Source organism: Callithrix jacchus, chromosome 14 (assembly GCF_049354715.1).
Source record: "Callithrix jacchus isolate 240 chromosome 14, calJac240_pri, whole genome shotgun sequence".
Classification (NCBI taxonomy): Eukaryota; Metazoa; Chordata; class Mammalia; order Primates; family Cebidae; genus Callithrix; species Callithrix jacchus.
The window spans coordinates 76,983,618-77,003,801 of record NC_133515.1 but is presented as its reverse complement, the minus strand read 5'-3'; the positions used below and the strand labels follow the sequence as shown (position 1 = coordinate 77,003,801).

General features: G+C 36.0%; 1 protein-coding gene across 20 annotated transcripts in view; it reads left to right on the top strand.

The window, feature by feature from the left end:
* RMDN2 (regulator of microtubule dynamics 2) overlaps positions 1–20,184 on the top strand; it is a 73,546-nt gene that overhangs the window by 33,732 nt on the left and 19,630 nt on the right. For all 20 annotated transcript variants that reach the window (XR_013526662.1, XM_078349477.1, XM_078349478.1 and 17 more), the window contains 5 exons: positions 4,740–4,914; positions 6,633–6,735; positions 9,115–9,175; positions 14,128–14,203; positions 15,480–15,557. Coding sequence is in view for 19 of the 20 variants with exons in the window: in XM_078349477.1 (XP_078205603.1) it covers positions 4,740–4,914; positions 6,633–6,735; positions 9,115–9,175; positions 14,128–14,203; positions 15,480–15,557 (493 nt within the window). In the remaining variant the exon portion in view is untranslated. The remainder of the gene's footprint in view (positions 1–4,739; positions 4,915–6,632; positions 6,736–9,114; positions 9,176–14,127; positions 14,204–15,479; positions 15,558–20,184) is intronic.

Genomic DNA, 20,184 nt, shown 5'->3' with positions numbered 1-20,184 from the left:
TGTTGTGTCTTTGTTAGGTTTTGGTATCAGAATGATGCTGGCCTCATAAAATGAGTTAGGGAGGAGTTTCTCTTTTTCTTTTGTTTGGAATAGTTTCAGAAGGAATGATACCAGCTCCTCTTTGTATTTCTGGTAGAATTCAGCTGTGAATCTGTCTGGACCTGGGCTTTTGTTGTTTTGGTTGGTGGGCTATTACTGACTGCCTCAATTTCAGAGCTTGTTATTGGTCTATTCAGGGATTTACTTCTTCCTGATTTAGTCTTGGGAGACTATATGTGTTCAGTAATTTATCCATTTTTTTTCCAGATTTTCTAGTTTATTTGCATAGAGATGTTTATAGTATTCTCTGATAGTAGTTTGTATTTCTGTGGGATCAGTGATGATATCCCTTTTATCATTTTTTATTGTGTCTATTTGATTCTTCTCTCTTTTCTTCTGTATTAGTCTGGCTAGCAGTCTATCTATTTTGTTAATCTTTTCAAAACACCCACTCCTGGATTCATTGATTTTTGAAGGGTTTTTTTAATATCTGTCTCCTTCAGTTCTGCTCTGACCTTAGTTGTTTCTCATCTTCTGCTAGCTTTTGAATTTGTTTGCTCTTGCTTCTCTAGTTCTTTTAATTGTAATGTTAGTGTGATTTTAGATCTTTCCCAGTTTCTCATATGGGCATTTAGTGCTATAAATTTCCCCCTAAACACTGCCTCAGCTGTCTCCTAGAGATTCTGGTACATTGATATCTTTGTTCTCATTGGTTTCAAATAACTAATTTATTTCTGCCTTAATTTTGCTATTTACCCAGTAGTCATTCAGGAGCAGGTTGTTCAGTTTCCTTGTAGTTGTGCAGTTTTTAGTGAATTTCTTAATTTTGAGTTCTAATTTGATTGCACTGTTGTCTGAGAGACTGTTTGTTATGCTTTCTGTTCTTTTATGTTTGCTGAGGAGTGTTTTACTTCCAATTATGTAGTTGATTTTAGAAAAGGTGCTATGTGGTGCTGAGAAGAATGTATATTCTGTTGACTTGTGGTAGAGAGTTCTATAGATGTCTCTTAGCTCTGCTTGGTTTTGAGGTGGGTTCAAGACCTGAATATTCTTGTTAATTTTCTATCTTGTCTGTCTAATATTGACAGTGGGGTGTTAAAGTCTCTTATTATTGTTGTGTGGAAGTGTAAGTCTCTGTAGGTCTCTAAGAACTTGCTTTATGAATCTTGGTGCTCCTGTGTTGGGAGCATACATATTTAGGATAGTTAGCTCTTCGTGTTGTATTGATCTCTTTACCATTATGTAATGTCCTTCTTGGTCTTTTTTGATCTTTGTTGGTTTCAAGTCTGTTTTATCAGAGACTAGGATTGCAACCCCTGCTTTTTTTTTTTTTTTTTTGCTTTCCATTTGCTTGATAAATATACCTGTATCCCTTTATTTTGAGCCTGTGTATGTGTGTCTTTGTACATGAGATGGGTCTCATGAATACAGCACATCAATAGATCTTGACTCTTTATCCCGTTTGCCAGTCTGTTTCTTTTAATTGGGTCATTTAACTCATTTACATTTAAGGTTGATATGTGTCTTTTAATTGGGGAATTTAGCCCATTTACATTTAAAGTTAATATTGTTATGTCTGAATTTTTTTCTCTCATCATGATGCTAGCTGGTTATTTTGCACATTAGTTAATACAATTTCATCATAGTGTCATTGATCTGTATATTTTGGTATGTTTTTGCAGTGGCTAGTACTAGTTTTTTCTTTCCATATTTAGTGCTTCCTTCAGGAGCTCTTGTAAGTCAGGGCTGGTGGTGACCAACTCCCTCAGCATTTGCTTGTCTGTAAAGGATTTTATTTCTCTTTCACTTATGAAGCTTAGTTTGGCTGGATATGAAATTCTGGGTTGAAAATTCTTTTTTAAAGAATGTTAAATATTGGCCCTCACTCTCTTCTGGCTTGTAGAATTTCTGCAGAGAGATCTGCTTAGTCTGATGGGCTTCCCTTTATGGGTAACCTGACCTTTCTGTCTAGCTGCCATTAACATTCTTTTTTTTTGAGATGGAATTTCGCTCTTGTTACCCAGGCTGGAGTGCAATGGCATGATCTCAGCTCACCGCAACCTCTGCCTCCTGAGTTCAGGCAATTCTCCTGCCTCGGCCTCCTAAGTAGCTGGGATTACAGGCACGCGCCACCATGCCCAGCTGATTTTTTGCATTTTTAGTAGAGACGGGGTTTCACCAGGTTGACCAGGATGGTCTCGATCTCTTGACCTTGTGATCCACCCACTTTGGCCTCTCAAAGTGCTGGGATTACAGGCGTGAGCCACCGCACCTGGCCGCCATTAACATTTTTGTGTGTGTGTTTCAGCCTTGGTGAATCTGACAATTATGTCTTGGGGTTGCCCTCAAGGACCATCTTTGTGGTGTTCTCTGTATTTGCTGAATTTGAACATTGGCCTGTCTTGCTATGTTGGGGAAGTTCTCCTGGATAATATTGTGAAGTATGTTTTCCAACTTGGTTCCATTCTCCCCATAACTTTCAGCTACACTAATAAAATGTAGGTTTGGTCTTTTCACATAGTCTCCTATTTCTTGGAGGCTTTGTTCATTCCTTTTCATTGTTTTTCCTCTAATCTTGTCTTTATGCTTTATTTTATTAAGTTAATCTTCAATCTCTGATATCCTTTCTTCCCCTTGATTGATTTGGCTGTTGATACTTGTGTTTTGTTTTTCAGCTCCTTCAGGCCATTTATATTCTTCTCTAAACTGGTTATTCTAGTTAGGAGTTTCTGTAGCCTTTTATCAAGGTTCTTAGCTTCCTTGCATTGAGTTAGAACATGCTTCTTTTGTTCTAAGGAGTTTGTTATTACCCACCTTTTGTCAGTTCATCAAACTCATTTTCCATCCAGTTTTGTTCCCTTGCTGGCAAGGATCCTTTTGGGGAGAAGAGGCATTCTGGTTTCAGAATTTTCAGCCTTTTTGTGCTGGTTTTCCCTCATCTTTGTGGATTTATCTACCATTGATCTTTGATTCAGAGCAACTTAGGATGGGGTTTTGCATGGGCATCCTTTTTGTTGATATTGATGTTATTACTTTCTGTTTGACTAATGTGTTCAAGGAATATCAAGAAAGTTAGAGTTTCTGAAATACTGTGAGCAAGAAGGAAAGTGATAGAAGATACTCAGAGGTATTGGACCAGATTATGTTAGGCCTTGTAAACCCCTGAAGGGGCTTAGGATTTCACTCTGATTTCGGCATCTGTTGGAGAGTTTTGAGCAAGGGAGTGACATGATCTGAATTATTCTTGCTACTGTGTTGAGAATAGAATGCAAGGGTCAAGGACGAAAGCAAAGAGATGTGATAAAAGGCCATTACAGTAATCCAGATGAGATGATGGAGGCTTAGACCAAGGTGGTAGTGGGGAGAGGTGGGAAGAAGTGGCCAGATTCTGAATGCATTTTTAAGATAGAACCAACAGGATTTGCTAACAGACTGGGTGTTGCTTAGGAGAAAGAAAAGAGAAGCTTCAAGGATGATTCCAAGTTTTTTGGTTTGAGAAATTGGAAGAATAAGGTTTCCATTAGTAAAAAATGTTATTGAAGAAGTTGGAAATCAGTTCATATAATGTCTTCTTAATAAGGCATATGAAAGAAATTTAAGAACTTGCTTTGTTAGTATTTTTGTTTGTATCTAATGAGAGCTGCAAGTTGTGAAACTGATTGCATTGGCTGCTAGAAAATGAAGAGCATTTGTATCCTTTGTAGCAAAGGTATAGCTATCTAAAATTCGTGTGTTTTTCATATTGACTTTGTTCACATTTGGCCTTTCTCTTTTTTCACTACTTCTAATTTATTCTCTTATATGTTATATATCCTTATATACTTCCTGAAAATCTTTTTAGAACAGGCAGGACTGATTTAATGAAAATAAAAATAAGTTGTTTGTATCGTTTGCTGGCAAAAATGAAATGTGGGCAATAGTATTAATTTTTAAAAACCAAGTTAAAATTAAAATTTAGAACATCATCTTGAACTATAAATATGTGTTTGTGTGAGTTTACGCACACTCACAATTTTGAATGCCTGCTGAGTTCCTACAACTCTGTGTATCATACATTCAGCAACATTCAGTGAATAGTGCTGTTCTAGGCACTTGGTACATCAGTTGATGAATCTACCATCAGGGAGCTTGCATTCTAATGGGGAGGATACTGAGAAACAGCACATGTAGTAGACCAGTAAACTATACAGTATGTTAGAAGGTTATACATGCTATGGGAAAAAAAAACTCAAGTGTGATGAGGGAGGTTAGAGATTAAGAGGATGTGGGGATTGCAATATTAAATAGAATGGTCTGGATGGGCCACATTGAGAAAATGAAATTGGAGCAGAAACTTGAAGGAGGTGAGGTTGTGAATTATGTGGCTGTCTAAGGGAATAGCATTTCATTAGAGGGAACAGCAAGTGGAGGTTCTGAAGTAGGCATGTTCTTAGAGTATTGAAGAAGCAGCTAGGTGAACTGTGTGGATTTGAATGAGTGAGAAGAGTGGTAGGAAATGAGATCAAAGAGGTAATGGGATTAGGCAGCAAATCGCAGGGATTTGTAGACTGCTTTAGGACTTGAGCTTTTCCTTAGTGAAAGTGGATGCTACTGCAGTTTCAAGCATGAGAGGAGCATGATTTGACTTGCATTTTAAAAGCATTGCTCTGGCTACTATATATAACTTTCAAAGGAGTTGATGATTATTTCTGCGATTTTAGGTATATTACAGCTAATACTGACACAGAAGAACAGAGTTTTCCAGTCCCTAAGGCATTTAACATACATGTAGAGGAATTAAATTTAGATGTCCTTCTTCAGAAGGTAGATCATTTGCGTATGAGTGAGTCCGGCAAGTCGGAGAGTTTTGAACTACTTTGTGACCACAAAGAAAAGGTAAGAGGCATGACAATAGCTCTTTGTATAGTTTCACTTTTTTATTTAACCCGCCATCTCATTCAGTTATGACTATAATAATTGTGTCATGGTTCACACAGGTAAAGTAAATGTTTCACACATTAAAAAGTAAATGTGAAAGTTTATTAGACTCTAAGGTCACAAAAATGAGAACCAGAGCTATAATTATGCAGATTTATTTTATTTGATTAATTTGTATATTTAGTAAATACTTTGAGAGAGATAAGGGCATTTAAAGCTATTTCTACCAATGGTCATTTGTTAATTTGGCAGTGTTTAATGTGAGGCCTGAACAAGAAAAGGAAAGCCTGTCCAGTGCTCTCACCACCACCACTAAAAAATTAAACGAGTTTGCAGTGTCCCAAGGAAAAATAAATATCTTTGAGGATTTAGCAGCTCTAAACACATTATCTAAAACTTGATAGATCTTCAGGATTATATTTAGGTAATTTAAGTAAAAACAGTTACTGCTCTTTTCTTTTTCTTTTTTTTTTTTTTGAGACGGGGTTTCACGCTTGTTACCCAGGCTGGAGTGCAATAGCGCGATCTCAGCTCACCGCAACCTCTGCCTCCTGGGTTCAGGCAATTCTCCTGCCTCAGCCTCCTGAGTAGCTGGGATTACAGGCACGCGCCACCATGCCCAGCTAATTTTTTTGTATTTTTAGTAGAGACAGGGTTTTACCATGTTGACTAGGATGATCTTGTTCTGTTGACCTCATGATCCAACCGCCTCGGCCTCCCAAAGCGCTGGGATTACAGGCTTGAGCCACCGCGCCCAGCCTGCTCTTTTGAGTGTATGCTTTTCTTTTTTTTTTTTTTTTTTTGAGACGGAGTTTTGCTCTTGTTACCCAGGCTGGAGTGCAATGGCGCGATCTCGGCTCACGGCAACCTCCGCCTCCTGGGTTCAGACAATTCTCCTGCCTCAGCCTCCCGAGTAGCTGGGATTACAGGCATGCGCCACCATGCCCAGCTAAGTTTTTTTGTATTTTAGTAGAGACGGGGTTTCACCATGTTGACCAGGTTGGTCTCGATCTCTCGACCTCGTGATCCACCCGCCTCGGCCTCCCAAAGTGCTGGGATTACAGGCGTGAGCCACCGCGCCCGGCCTGAGTATATGCTTTTCAACTTACAGATATTAACTGGGATGCTCATTATATTGATAATAGATAATTTGGAAAGGAAAAGAAGAAACAGATGCCACAGCCCAGGAAGAATTTCTAGATTTTGGTACCTATCAAATGTCTCCTCTGCATAGATGGAGCTAGTGTCTGGATACTATTAATTGGTTTTAAGATCCAAATGTAACACTACATTAGGTCATATTTATTAGCCATGAGTATTTGGATTCCAGAATGTTTCACACTGAAATATTCATATACGTAGATTCGAGAATCTATAAATACCAGTTTGCCTGCCTAAGTTGTTAAAAATTTTCAGTAGAAAACAAGGGTAGAATAGGGGAGGGATAGCAGGGGACTGGGGGGATTGGGGAAGGATAACATTAAGCGAAATACCTAATGTAGGTGACAGGGGAATGGAGGCAGCAAACTACCGTGGCATGTGTATACCTAGGTAACAATCCTGCACAATCTCCACATGTACCCCAGAACTTAAAGTAAAAAAAAGAAAAGAAAACAAGAATAGAATAGACCAGTTACCAAGTTAAGTTAACAAGGAACTCTATGTTTTCTTTTCAGTTTAGAGATGAAATAGAGTTTATGTGGCGATTTGCTCGTGCTTATGGAGACATGTATGAACTATCTACAGACACACAGGAAAAGAAACATTATGCTAATATTGGTAAGCATTTTATAAAGATAATTCTCAAGTAACCATTAAGAGCTATACTAAATCACTAGTGAATTTTAACTAAAGCTAAATTATCTTAGCTAAAACCAATATATTTCATCTGTTTTAATATATTCTGGTACAAAAAAAATTCACAGAACAGAAAGGCATTTTAGGACTAAAGTATATGGTCTTCAGAAATACTTGAGTATATTAGAATAGGTGACCGAAAACACTCAAATTTCATCTTTTAACTTTATAAAACATAGACAAGAAATGTAGTGGCGGTGTTCGAGAATAATAACAGGTAGAGGACAAGTTACTGAATAAACTCTCAGACTTTAATGTTTTTTCCAAATGTAACTTGATGAAACAAGATTAACCTTGTTAAAAACCTTGTTTGATAATTTTCTAAGCTGAATGATGATTACATGGTGGTTCACTATTGTGTCATCTATACCTTTCTGTATGTTTTTGGAATTTTCATCACAATGAGAACAACTATAAATAGACAAAATGTCAAATTGTTATTTTTATATTTCACCTGGGCTCTCACTGAATGTCAAATGTGTTCTTGCAAAAGCCCCTACCTGCAATCTCTCTGAATGTCAGTATAGTACTTTGACATCAAAATTATTTTAATTCTTCATTTATTCCAAAGGCTTCTCTTTTCCAGTCTTTTCTTCTGGAAAAGATAGCAAGAGGAAGACACAGCAAGAAAGGGTTCTTCCCAGTCTAATTCTCTGTAATTTTTATTTCCAAGCAGAAAGTTCTACCAAACTCCTTGTAATTATATTTTTTTCCACTTGGAGATTTATTTGCTGAATGACCTCTGTGCTTTAGTTCCCCGCAGTGGGAGGAGGATGAGAGGGCATTCCCCTCTTGTTGGCATATTTATCATCAGCTTTGTAGAGGTTTTCTGTAGCAATCCAGTTTGAAGACCATATACAAAACAGAATTCTAGAGATGTATTAATTTCAGGATAAATAAAAACAACAAAAGAGAACAAGGGGATTTATTTTCATATCTACTGAGAAAATCAAAGTATATCTGTGTAAACTGTTCCAACATTCATCAATATTAAATACATTTTTTTCATAAGTACCCGCCCTACCCTGGGTATTATGTGCTAAGGTAAGAATAAGATAGTAAAATAGACATGTTTTCAGACTACAGGGGAGTTTATGGCTTTATAGGGGAGGCAGCACCATTCAAATAATCATACATATACAAAAATGAATGGAAATGAGTTCTTATTAAAGAAGAGTACAGAGGCCGGACACAGTGGTTTATGCCTGTAATCCCAGCACTTTGGGAGGCCAAAGTAGCTAGATGATTTGTGCTCAGGAATCTGAGACCAGCCTGGGCAACATAGGGAGACCCTGTCTCTACTAAAAATAACACATGACTAAGGTGGGAGGATTGTTTGAGTACAAGAGATCAAGGCTGCAGTGAGCTATGATTCCACCACTGCACTCCAGCATGGGTGACAGAGCGAGACCCTGTCTCAGATAGACAGACAAATAGACAGATAGACAGACAGATCAGGTCGTTTGTGAGCCCATGTAGCAGAAAGGAGGATATGATGGCAGAGGTTGGAGGTTGATGCAGGGAAGTCTTTCTTATGGAAGTTACGGTTTCCCATGGGTAAAATCAATCTGGATCTCTATTTTTAAATGGAATAGGAGTTTAATTGAGTTAATTGTCTTAGGTGGTGAAATTCAGAAAGCAATAGGTTGAAGAGAATTCAGGGGCAATAATGAAGCATAGGATTCAAATAGGATATATCTTTAAAAAAAAGAAGTTTATAGTACCAAAGAGAAAGGAGTCGAAAAAGGCTTAGATGTGTTCATTCAGATATTGAAATAAATGTAAAAGAATTCCTTTAATTTATCCATTTAAGAAATATTTATTCAAAATTATTTTGTCGAGGAACAGTGTGAAAATGGAGGGTGGTGGGCAGGGGAGGAGGGAGAGGAGAGGCATAAATATGATGAAGGCTGCGTAACACTAAGGAACTACTCTATGGAAAAGATAATAAAGGGGCAGCCAATTATATTCAGTGTATAAGGTGTAAGTGGTTAGTAATGGTAATGACACTGGAGCCGAGAGCAAGGCAGGGGCTCAGACCAGCCGTGGAAGAATGCTGGGATTCATCTTCTTCTTATAATAGCAGTTTAAGATTGTTATGCTTAGGAAAGATTTAATCACTGGAGAGGACAGAATTCTTTGATAAAACTCAAAGTGAGTATACCATCATGCAATATGTTTCTGAAGTACTGTGATATGAATCTTATATTTAAAGAAATTTGGGAACCATTGAGTTAATTCAAGAATCCACCTCCTACCAACTCACTTGAAGATACTAAGTGTAAGTACCTTATCTTTCAGGAAAAACTTTAAGTGAAAGAGCTATTAATAGAGCACCCATGAATGGACATTGTCATCTGTGGTAAGTATATAGGATTTATGCAGGCTTTTAAATTCTAATCTGCCTCTTTCTAAATTAAATGGATTTTTCAAAATATTATTGGCCCACATGTTTAATCTGTCAGTCACATTCCTTGAAAAATACACATAATAGCACAGTAAGTGTTCTTACTCTGTTTATTCACATTTTTATTATGCATTCTTTTAAATATATTTAAGCAAAACTTTTATTGAAAAATTCATGAATGAATCTACCAAGTCTACTGGCTTTGAAGATGATAAATTATAATTAAATCTAGTTCAGTATAACATTTTATTTGAACACAAATACTAAAATGATGGCATGTTTCTAAATGAAATATAGAAAAGCACATCAACCATTTCTTAAGCATTGATGTATCGTAATATACAAATTCCACAGATCAAGGAAAAGTCATTTATGATATAAAAAGCTCGAAGAGAATTTAATTAGTTAGATAGGTATAGGTAAATATCCTTGGAGCAAAAAAAAATCTTTCTTAATTGTGTTGTGTTTGGACCCTTTGTATGTTTATGTAAACATTATTTTATAAATATAACTTATTATAAAACAAGTAGAAATATATCGTTTTAATTATTATTCTTCCTTTTACTTGTAGTTGCATTTTTACATTTGTAGTTCCTTGGTTTCTTTTTCTCCCCAGCAATGCAGGTACCCCAGATGGTGGGAAAATACAATAATAAATGTATGACCCTTTCGTCAGCCCTAAGTTTCCAGAAATCCACCCTTCTCTGCAGTTATTTTCTTTCCCATCCCCATGACGTAGGGGCACCCAGGCAAAATCTCTCTCAAAATGGCTCCCTATCCACAGGTCCACATTTGTTTCATTTTTGCCCCACCAAAATCTGAAGTACAAACCCTTTTCCCAAAGGAGACCTGTTTTTTCACTCTGCTATCAGCAGGGGGAGCTCCACTCACAAACTCTCACTTAAAATTCCTTGGGCAGGAATCTGGTAACATTTTATTTGTCCAGACTCAAAGAGACACATGCCAAAATATGAATAGACTTTTTGATGCTGCCCTCAGATGGCTTTAGATGAGATGCAAGCCTGTCACCTGCCCTCTGTCATGAGAGGGTAGAAGGTGGAACCCACAGCACCCCAACCCTGAAGAAATCCTCACTCACAGTCTCCCTCCCTCCTGCAAATTCTTTGCCTTCTCTTAGATAGCCTGGAGTAGAGTGAAGGGCTAAATCTGACAGAACCTGTGAATAATTTCTTGGTATGTCAAGCATTGGTAGTAGAGAATCTTGCTTTAGGGATTAGAGTACCTGATAGATAAAGTATTGTTTTGTACTCTGGGTGCTTCTGCCAGAATTCTAGGGAAAAGGTAATTTTCCAGATAACAATTTGATACAGATTTTCAAGATTACTTCCCTAGTACAGAGGGGCTTGGCTATTTTTTATATTAGCCAGGTTTACCTAGATCATCTAATTTACATAATAACACTAGTAAATTAACATACATGTTAAAGTACTTTTGTTCTACTTTTAGTAGTAACTATAATGAATTTGTGGTGATCAAGCCTTACTCTCTTCATCTCCTTTGATAATGGAGGCATTTGGGAACTGGTTAGCCTAATTAGGATGCAGAAAGAACACCCAAGTCCTGCTTTTAACTCTCAATTCCTCCTTTTCCTTCCCCACTCTTCCTGTTTCTTACCTCCCCCTTCTATGCTCCCTCCCCTCCTTTTCCTTCTCTTCTTTCTCCCTGTCCTCTATTGCTCTTCCTTCCCCATCCTGTCCTCTTCCTTCTCTCCTACATGCATCTGTACCTATGAATAATCACATTTAAAATGTGTATTTGGAGTAAATCCTTAATTTGAGGTTATTTATCAGTGTGAGTTTCCAAATTTTCATAGAGGAGCCATGTTGAATTTTCTCTGAGGGTTTCATTAAGTACCTTGAAATGTATCTTGTGAGCATAGATTATGCTGAGCTCTCCATTAGTGGGTTTCCCAGTCTGTCTTCCACTAATCTGGTTATATCTCTTGGTTCATCTTCTTTTACTGTTTGTTGAGAACTAAACACTTTGTTTATAACCGTAGCATTTAATCCCAAGATTAACACACACAGAGTAGTGATCCAATTGTGTTTCACCTAATTTCTTACTATCAGTTTTGAATTAAAAAAATTAAAATCTCAGTTGATTAAAATTTAAGAAATTTAAATATCAATTTAATCTTAATTCTTATACTATATCCTACTGAATGCAAAAGTTCTCCTAAAATTGTAGATGTTTTAGGGAATGAAAAAAGAAATTTAAACTTTGACTTGAGAAGCAATGATTTTATAATTAATTGTAATAAAATGTTGAAATCTTATTCTGTTGGGTACTCTTTAAGTATGTTAAAACTGAACTAAAACCGAGTTTATTAATATGTTAATAAGATATTTTCTCATTCATTCAGCATGAATGACAAACTGTGGCCTGCAGATGAATTTGACTGCCTGTTTTTGTAAATAAAGTTTTATTGGATCACAGCCCCACACATGCATTTTTGCATAGCAGCAGAGTAGTTGCAAAAGACTGTCTGGTCCCAAAGCCTAAAATGTTTACTCTCTGGCCCTACTGCAAAAGTTTGCAGACCCATGGTTTACAGTGTTATATGATGGTTTATAAACCTTCATTTTGAAACAAAAGATGTAATCTTTAAGAATAATTTTCTAATTTTAAGAATAAAGGCTTAATATTATTTGGGAATGATTGAAAAATGAAGATTATTTTAATGGCTTAGTTTTATCTCTATCTTTTCTAAAATGAAATGGCTTTGTAACTTTAAAGCTATGTATGGTTTCTATAAGATTCAGTTGTTTTTGTTGTACTAACAAAAAGTACTTAATACTTCTGGAATTGAGAGAATGAGAATAAAGTCACCAAAGGATTTGCAGTTTGTTGGCCAAATAAGCCTGACCTTAATTATAAGTAATGTCTTACATATTTGTTGTGCTCTACTGTTTGCAAATTATATCCACATGTGTTATAGCTTGTGGTTCACAGAACAGCTTGTTTTCACTTTGTAGATGGAGTAAGCAAGGTACTTCTGTGTGTGTGCGCACGCATGGGTGTGTGTTGGCTAGTAATCAGAGCCATACAATAAGTGGGAAACCAGAAACTAGAACCCAGTTTTATATTCTTATATACCTAATCATTTTTCCGTTAACAGGATGCTGCCTCTGCTTTTCATTGTGAAAACAGCATTGGTGCTGAATCAGAAATACTGCAGGGAAATTAATGGAGTTGTTTTAGTAGTTGTTGAACCAGTATGATAGTCAATTATTAAGGATATATTCACTATCAATGCAAAGAAAATACAGTGTTCTTGTCAAAACGTATGTAGTTAGAATGACCTCTAGATGGAGGTAATACACCATAGTGTGAATTAACTTTTTCAGAATTTCCGTCAATCTGAGTGTTTGAGAAATAAAGCATAAAATTATGTATTTTAGATGAGCAGTATTAAAAAAATCATATACACACACAAACATAGGTAGAATTGATTGACAGAAAAGAAGTAATGACCCTTTGGGAGAAAGTGACCAGGTACTTTGAATTTATGATACATAAAAAGATGGATGTATTTTAAACTTTAAAGAGGCAGAGTCCAAAAAAATATGAAAAACACAAATACTAAAATGATGGCATCTTTTGTGTCTAGGAATGATCTTATTGTTCCAAATTAAAATTGCTCACTGGTTTTTGTATGTGGAAGTTATACGTATTCACAGAAGGGACTGAGATAAATAACATCCAAAATTATATATTTCATCTTAGTTACTATGACAATGCAAGTAAAACTTAACACCTACTCTTGAAATATTTTTTTAATAAGCAGGCCAGGCCATTCACCTCTCCCAGCACCTCAGAGACTTGGCTCTGGCTCCACAGCTGGAGACTTACCTGGCCCTCCTCCCTAGGGAGCAAGTGCCTTCCACTTACTTCCCATCCAGGTCTCAGAGGTGGCCAACTTTGGAATCTTTCTTTAACCATTCAAGTAATCAACTGAAGTATTCACCCTTTAATCTTAAGTATAGTCTTTTAAGAAAAACAGTAAACGATGACTGCTGAAAGGCTTATTGTGTAACCTCCCCCCCACAAAAAAGGTAAATAAGGTAAATGGATATTTTACCTTAGACAAAAACACTCTAAAATATTCTGAAGATTTTTATACAGATAGAAATGCTCTGAATGTGAAAAACAACATATCCGCAGTTTTTCCAGTAAATAAGCAAATTGCTGAACAAAGATTGCATGCAATTTATAGTCAAATAATTATTCGTGTAAATTTTGTATTTCCAGTAGAAACAAGTAAATGACCTATGGGATGCACTATTCTAGTAATGCAGTGTTTCCAGGAAGGGTTGAGGGAGAAGGGGAAATTTTTTGAGAAAGCATACTCTAAAATTACCTTTGATTTTGTTATAATCATAGTATTTATTTGCATTTTCATTGATATTAAAGGAGCTCATGAAACTAAGTTTTTTTAAAGGAGGGAATAAATTCTTTAAAGTTGACTTTAACAATGTTTTTAATGTTATAAATCTGTTGACAATATTTTTTCTAATTTAACACTTAATGTGATTAGACTTTTTCTGAGAGTTTCTTTTGAGATTCTGTCACAAAATGATGATATTGACAGTGGCAGGTAACATTTGTTGAAACTCCCTATATCCCAGGCACTGTTCTAATCACATGACCTGTTCTAGCTTATTTTACCCTCGTAGTATTCATGTAAATATTGTTAGTATCCCTGGTTATAGATGAGAGAACTGACCTCACATTAATGTCAAGTATTTGTTATTGTTAGGGCCCTCATATTCATATGAATATTCTTGTTAAATATTAATGAATGCTTTAGATTTTCTTTTAATGTTATGCTTTGGTGGCAGTTTATTTAAAATGTACACAGTGGCAACTGTTTTTATCCTTTTCAGGTATGCAGTTTTGTGTGGCTATGTATCTGAGTTTGAGGGTTTACAAAACAAAATCAACTATGGGCACCTCTTCAAGGTATTTTTTTTTAATATTTCTTTTCAGATCCAGATTTACAGAAGGGTATTTCTTAATATTAAAAATGTTTTAAGATAGCCATATGTTCCTTCAACAGGTATAAGCCAGATTATTCAACAGATTAAGCTCTGGGAATTTGCTTTTTTGTTTGTTTAAACATTAGAAAATGAAATGATATTCTTTAAATAATACTATGACAAAAATAAGTTATTTGGGTGATTAAAGATTATTACTAATTTGAAAGAAGTCACAGAATAAATGAGTATTGCTTTTTCAAAGATTAAGAATTAGCCAGCCAGGTGCAGTGGCTCACACCTGTAATTGCAGCACTTTAGGAGGCTGAGGCAGGCAGATAGTTTGAGGTCAGGAGTTCGAGACTAGCCTGGCCAACATGATGAAACCCCATCTCTACTAAAAATGCAAAAATTAGCCAGGCATGGTGGTGGGCACCTGTAATCCCGCCTATTCAGGAGGCTGAGGCAGGAAAATCACTTGATTCAGGGAGATGGAGGTTTCATTGAGCCATGATTGTGCCACTACACTCCAGTCTGGGCAACAGAACGAGACTCCATCTCAAAAAAAAAAAAACTAGCCTTTTGATCATAAGCTCACTAATATCGTAAGTGTAACTAGCACTAAGTAGTTAACAATCTCTGTGTATTGATTTGGTGGAGGAAAAGCAAGATCCAATCTGGGATTTAAATTTGCCATGATAGATGAATAAAGTGAGTAATACATACACATAATGTATTATTTGCCTCCAGAGCTCAGTACGTAACCCCTCAACATCAGTAATTACAGAGATAAGTAAACAGTTCTTCCCTATTTTCCAGCTCTCTATAACCATTTGATAATGCCAGAGGAATAGATTTCTCTCCCATCTAGCTCTGCTATTTTTTTCTGCCATTATTACCCATTCCATGTCATTCCATATTTGTAAGCTCACCTCAGAATCAGTAACTATTCAGTAGTCAAGTCATGGATAGGCAAACATACGATTTTGATGTTTTCTATTTTTATAATAGTATTTTGGCTTTAAATTACACATTAATTTAAACAATTTAAATTATTAAATCCTAGTCACAGTTCTGGTTCTAGTTGTAAGCAATCATTTTGGTAGTTTAATTATTGATAAGATCTCAATGTATTAATGATAGGGATGGGAAGGACTGAGACAACATTTTAAAACCACTTTTGGGTTACTAGGCTTTGGCATAGTTCCATTTTACAATATCTGAAACTTGGGAGATGATTTTCCTTTGGATGCTTCTTTCAGGAACATCTAGATATAGCAATCAAACTTTTACCAGAAGAACCCTTTCTATATTACCTCAAAGGAAGATACTGTTATACTGTAAGTTGAATGCCTTTATTTATAAACTTTATTTGAATATACTCTGATTATAGGATACATTTTCAATGACTTATTCATTGCTTTATTTTTACCCAGTGCCTGATTTAGGGAGAATTATAATAGCAATATAAGTTTTACTTAATGTATAATACATATGTTAAAATTTTATTTGAATTTATAATTTATACATTATAATTTTTAAATTTATAATATATGTATTTTATTTCTAAACTTGTAATTTATATATATATGTATGTTATATGACACATTTTATATATATATGTGATCTTTCTCTTTCCTGCTCTTTCATTTCTTTTTGCAGTAATCACATTCCCTCCCTTTGTGGCTGTCTCAGGTTGGGATCAACCATCCACACACATGCCCTGTATCTAGGTACATTACTCACAGTTCCTTGGGAGGATGTTTTTTTCATCCAGCAGTATAATTTGTATACTGAGCCCAAATTATGTGCTAACTACTAACTGGCCAGACTTGAATAAAACACTCCTTGCTTTTAAGGAATTTAATTTGGAAGGGTTATGTGACATAGAGATATAGCTCAAATAAAAGCAGCTGATCCATGTCTTAAATGACTATTAGTTTATAGAAAATTACAGAATGTGAAAATATATCTTAAGAATGTGTGAAAAGCGGTGGCTCAAGCCTGTAATCCCAGCACTTTGGGAGGCCAAGGCAGGTGGATCACGAGGTCAACAGATCGAGACCATCCTGGTCAACATGGTGAAACCCCGTCTCTACTAAAAATACAAAAAATTATCTGGGCATGGTGGCGCGTGCCTGTAATCCCAGCTACTCAGGAGGCTGAGGCAGGAGAATTGCCTGAACCCAGGAGGTGGAGGTTGCGGTGAGCCGAGATCGCGCCATTGCACTCCAACTTGGGTAACAAGAGCAAAACTCCGTCTCAAAAAAAAAGAATGTGTGAAAAAAATTACCATGAAAGGGAAATGCCATTTTTTGAATGATAAAATTAGGGTAGGCAAAGAGATAACTTCTTCATTGCAGATGAAAGAGAATTAGAGATGAAGAAGGAAGTTTGCTTTTATCGAACACCTGCTGCTGTGTGCCAGATATGCATTCTGTCCTTTATATTTCTTGTTGCATTTCATCCTTAAAACAGTGCTGGGAAGCAGTTATTATTATACCAGTTTTAACGAGTAAGAATCTGAGTCTTCATGATGATAAGCACCTTCCCAAAGTCCCATTTAACTAGTCAATGAAAGAGGCAGCATCGAAATTCAAATTTAATTCCAAAATTTATGCTCTTTATATTGTGTTACATAGGAAGGAAACCTACATTTTGTTAAGGAAAAAGGTATAAAGGTATATCATCTGTTTTACTCATTTTTTCCTAGTTGTTAGGCTGCAAAGTCAAATAATAGAATGGTTACAACACTCAAATTTTTATGATCTACTTAATGTTGTAAAATACACAACGATGTCTTCATTTTCTGAATATTGCACTGTTGAGCACGCTAGTTGCTAAGGTTGTATTACCTTACAACAACTCACGTTTTACTTACTGTTTATTTTCTGTTGATCCCAAGTTATCTGAAAGCTCTTCAAGGAAAGAGGCCACATTTTATACATCTTGGTATTTTTTTAGCATCTAGCTCAGGTTTTTTTGCACTTAAAATAAGCTGCTTCTACAACTATTTGTTGCTTAAATGATTGATTCACTCAAAGTAGAGAAAAAGTACAAAAAACAAAGAATATGAAAAGCAGTAGTAATAATGACTAACATATACATGGCTCCCATAAGCATTTTATATAGCTGTAAACATTTTATATATTGTAGCTGACTCACTTTTTCAAAAACCCTCTAAGGTTAATAATTTGCCCAGGTTGACTCAGCTAATAAGTAGTGGAACAGGATTCAAACACAGGTAGTTTGTTTCTTTATTCTCTTCTTCTTCTTTTTTTTTAAGATCAAGTCTCACTCTGTCACCCAGGCTGGAGTGCAGTGGTGTGATCTCAGCTCCCTGCAGCCTCCATCTACTGAGTTCAAGTGATTCTCTTGCCTCAACCTCCCAAGTAGCTGGGATTACAGGCATGTGCCACCACGCCTGGCTAGTGTTTGTTTTTTGGTTTTTTTTTTTTTTGCATTTTTAATAGAGACAGGTTTTCGCCATGTTGGCCAGGCTGGTCTCACACTCCTGACCTCAAATGATCCACCCACCTCGGCCTCCCAAAGTGCTGGAATTACAGGCATGAGCCACCACACTCAGCCCAGGCAGTTTGCTTCTAAAATCTTTGCTCTTAACTAGTATGCTCTACTGCCTACAAATTATAAGTCTAGATAATGAATATTAATTGTGGAAGAGGAAGTTGGAACTCTTTCCATCAGAGGGAATCAGCTTCCCCCAAGGTAATAATGCAAGTATGAGCAAATGTGTAAAGACTGTTTCCAGCATATGCAGACTAAAGAACTCAAAATTTTCTGGCCACACAATATCTTAAAGTTGTGTGTTAGTTTGAAGTCTGTATGTCTGTTTCCAATCAGATCAATGGAAGAACCTGTAAAAAAAAAAAGGAGAACAGCCAAAGGCCAGAAACAAAGCAAGAATACCAGTTCCAAGGACTGGTAAAACAGCCTTGAAACGACCTGATAGTCCGAGGTATTTACCAAGGCTGGTAACCTAAAGCTTAGGTCTGTAGATCTTTGTTGGGGTTGGGGTACTACAGACCTGAGCAGAGCAGAGAGCAACTTGAAGACTGCCACAATATATCTAGGACTCAAAAAGCACAATGCCCAGGGGGGAAAAAGATGAACTTAAATGAAATTTATTCAGCAGAAGCTTATAGCAGTGAAAATTCATTCTCAGCCTTAACCATTGGGATGATAGAGCTGAAAGGAGGAAATGCTCCTAAGATTTTAAAAGCTATTTACCCAACCTCACAAGTGTCTGGAACTTGAATGTACATTACCTATCTAGGCTTAAAGGTCCAAGAAAGAAATTTTAATTCAAAATTGAACTCTGATCTTCATGCCATGGGGAAGTAGAAAAAGCACATGCTAATCCTCTGTAGAGGAATGTACCTTTAGAGAGGCTTTGTAAAACTTTCACAGAAAGTGTCCCAACAATGATAAGTTCACAGTCAAAAATTATAGACTATACCAAGAAAGAAGCCAACAGTAATGACTGCCAGCAGAAAAAAAAAACAAAAAACAGCAGTGGATCTAAAAGGACTTCAGATTTTGGAACTAAGGGATACAGAATATTAAATAGCTATATATAATATGTTTTTTAAAATAAGAGGAATTGGCAGGGAATGGATGAGCAGCATGAGCAAAATTCAGTGCTGCTTTCTGAAAATGAACTGTTAGTTATAGCCATGCAACAAGACATGCTGGAACTTTCAAAAGGACTTGACAGAGCTTTTCTCCTACTCCAGGATGCCAGGCAGTCTTTATAACATTACCTATGCTAATTAAAGCATTTTGTTCAACACCAATTATAGTGTAAAATTAAATTGAAAAGAAGTGTTTCCACATATGTTTGACTGTTTTCCAGATCAAATTTCAATTACTTAACAAAAGAAAGTCTGTGAGTGGCAAGCAAGCATATGAAAAGATATTGATCATCCATAGTCATTAGAGAAATGTGAATTAAAACCACAGAGAAAGACTGCTGTATATTCACCCAAAGGGCTAAAATTAAAAAGATGACAGTACCAGGTACTGGCAAAGATATAGAGCAATTGGAGCTCATATGTTTCGATGGAAATATGTGAATAATAAATAAATATCTGATCAATTCCTAAGTATTCACCAAGAGAAATAAAAATATCTGCTCACACATTCAATAGTATGTGAATGTTCATAGCAGCTTTAGCAGCATAACAACATGCATGCCACTTCAAAGCATTATGCCAAGAAAGCTCACAAAAGACTACCTAATTGCGTTGATATGAAATTCTAGAAAAGGCAAATTATAGTCAGATCAGTAGTTGTCTAGGGCTAGGGGCAGGTTAGGGAGTTTGACGGCAAAGGGTTATGCGAGAACTTTTTAGGATGATGAAAATGTACTATATACTGATTGTTGTGGCAGTTACAGGGTTGTATGCATTTATCAAAACTCATTGAACTATACACCTCTAAAGGAGGAAATTTTATTTTACATAAATTTACCTCAGTAAAGCCAATTTTAAAAATACACAGTGACCGAGAAATGTAGAAACATGTAGAAAAGTTATATCAAATAGTAACCAAATAAATAATAATCAAACTAAAACATATATATGGTTTCAGGCATCTGTTGGGGGTCCTGAAATATACCCTATGAAGAAAAGAGGACTACTACTATACAACACACACACACACACACACACATACATAAATTTTAAGGCAAAAGTATATCTAGTGATAAAGAGGGTAACTATATAGTAATTATACTTCACAAGGAAAGTATTTATAAACTACTGTGCTTCTAATAACAGCCTCAAAACTATAAAGTAAAAATTGACCAAATTGTCAGGATAAATGTACAGATCAACCATGCACTGGTATTTTCAGCCCCCTCTTTTGGTAATTAATGGAACAAGAAAACAAAAAAGTATTTGTAAAACATTGGCGCCTCAACTTATAAGCTGGATCTAACAAATATGA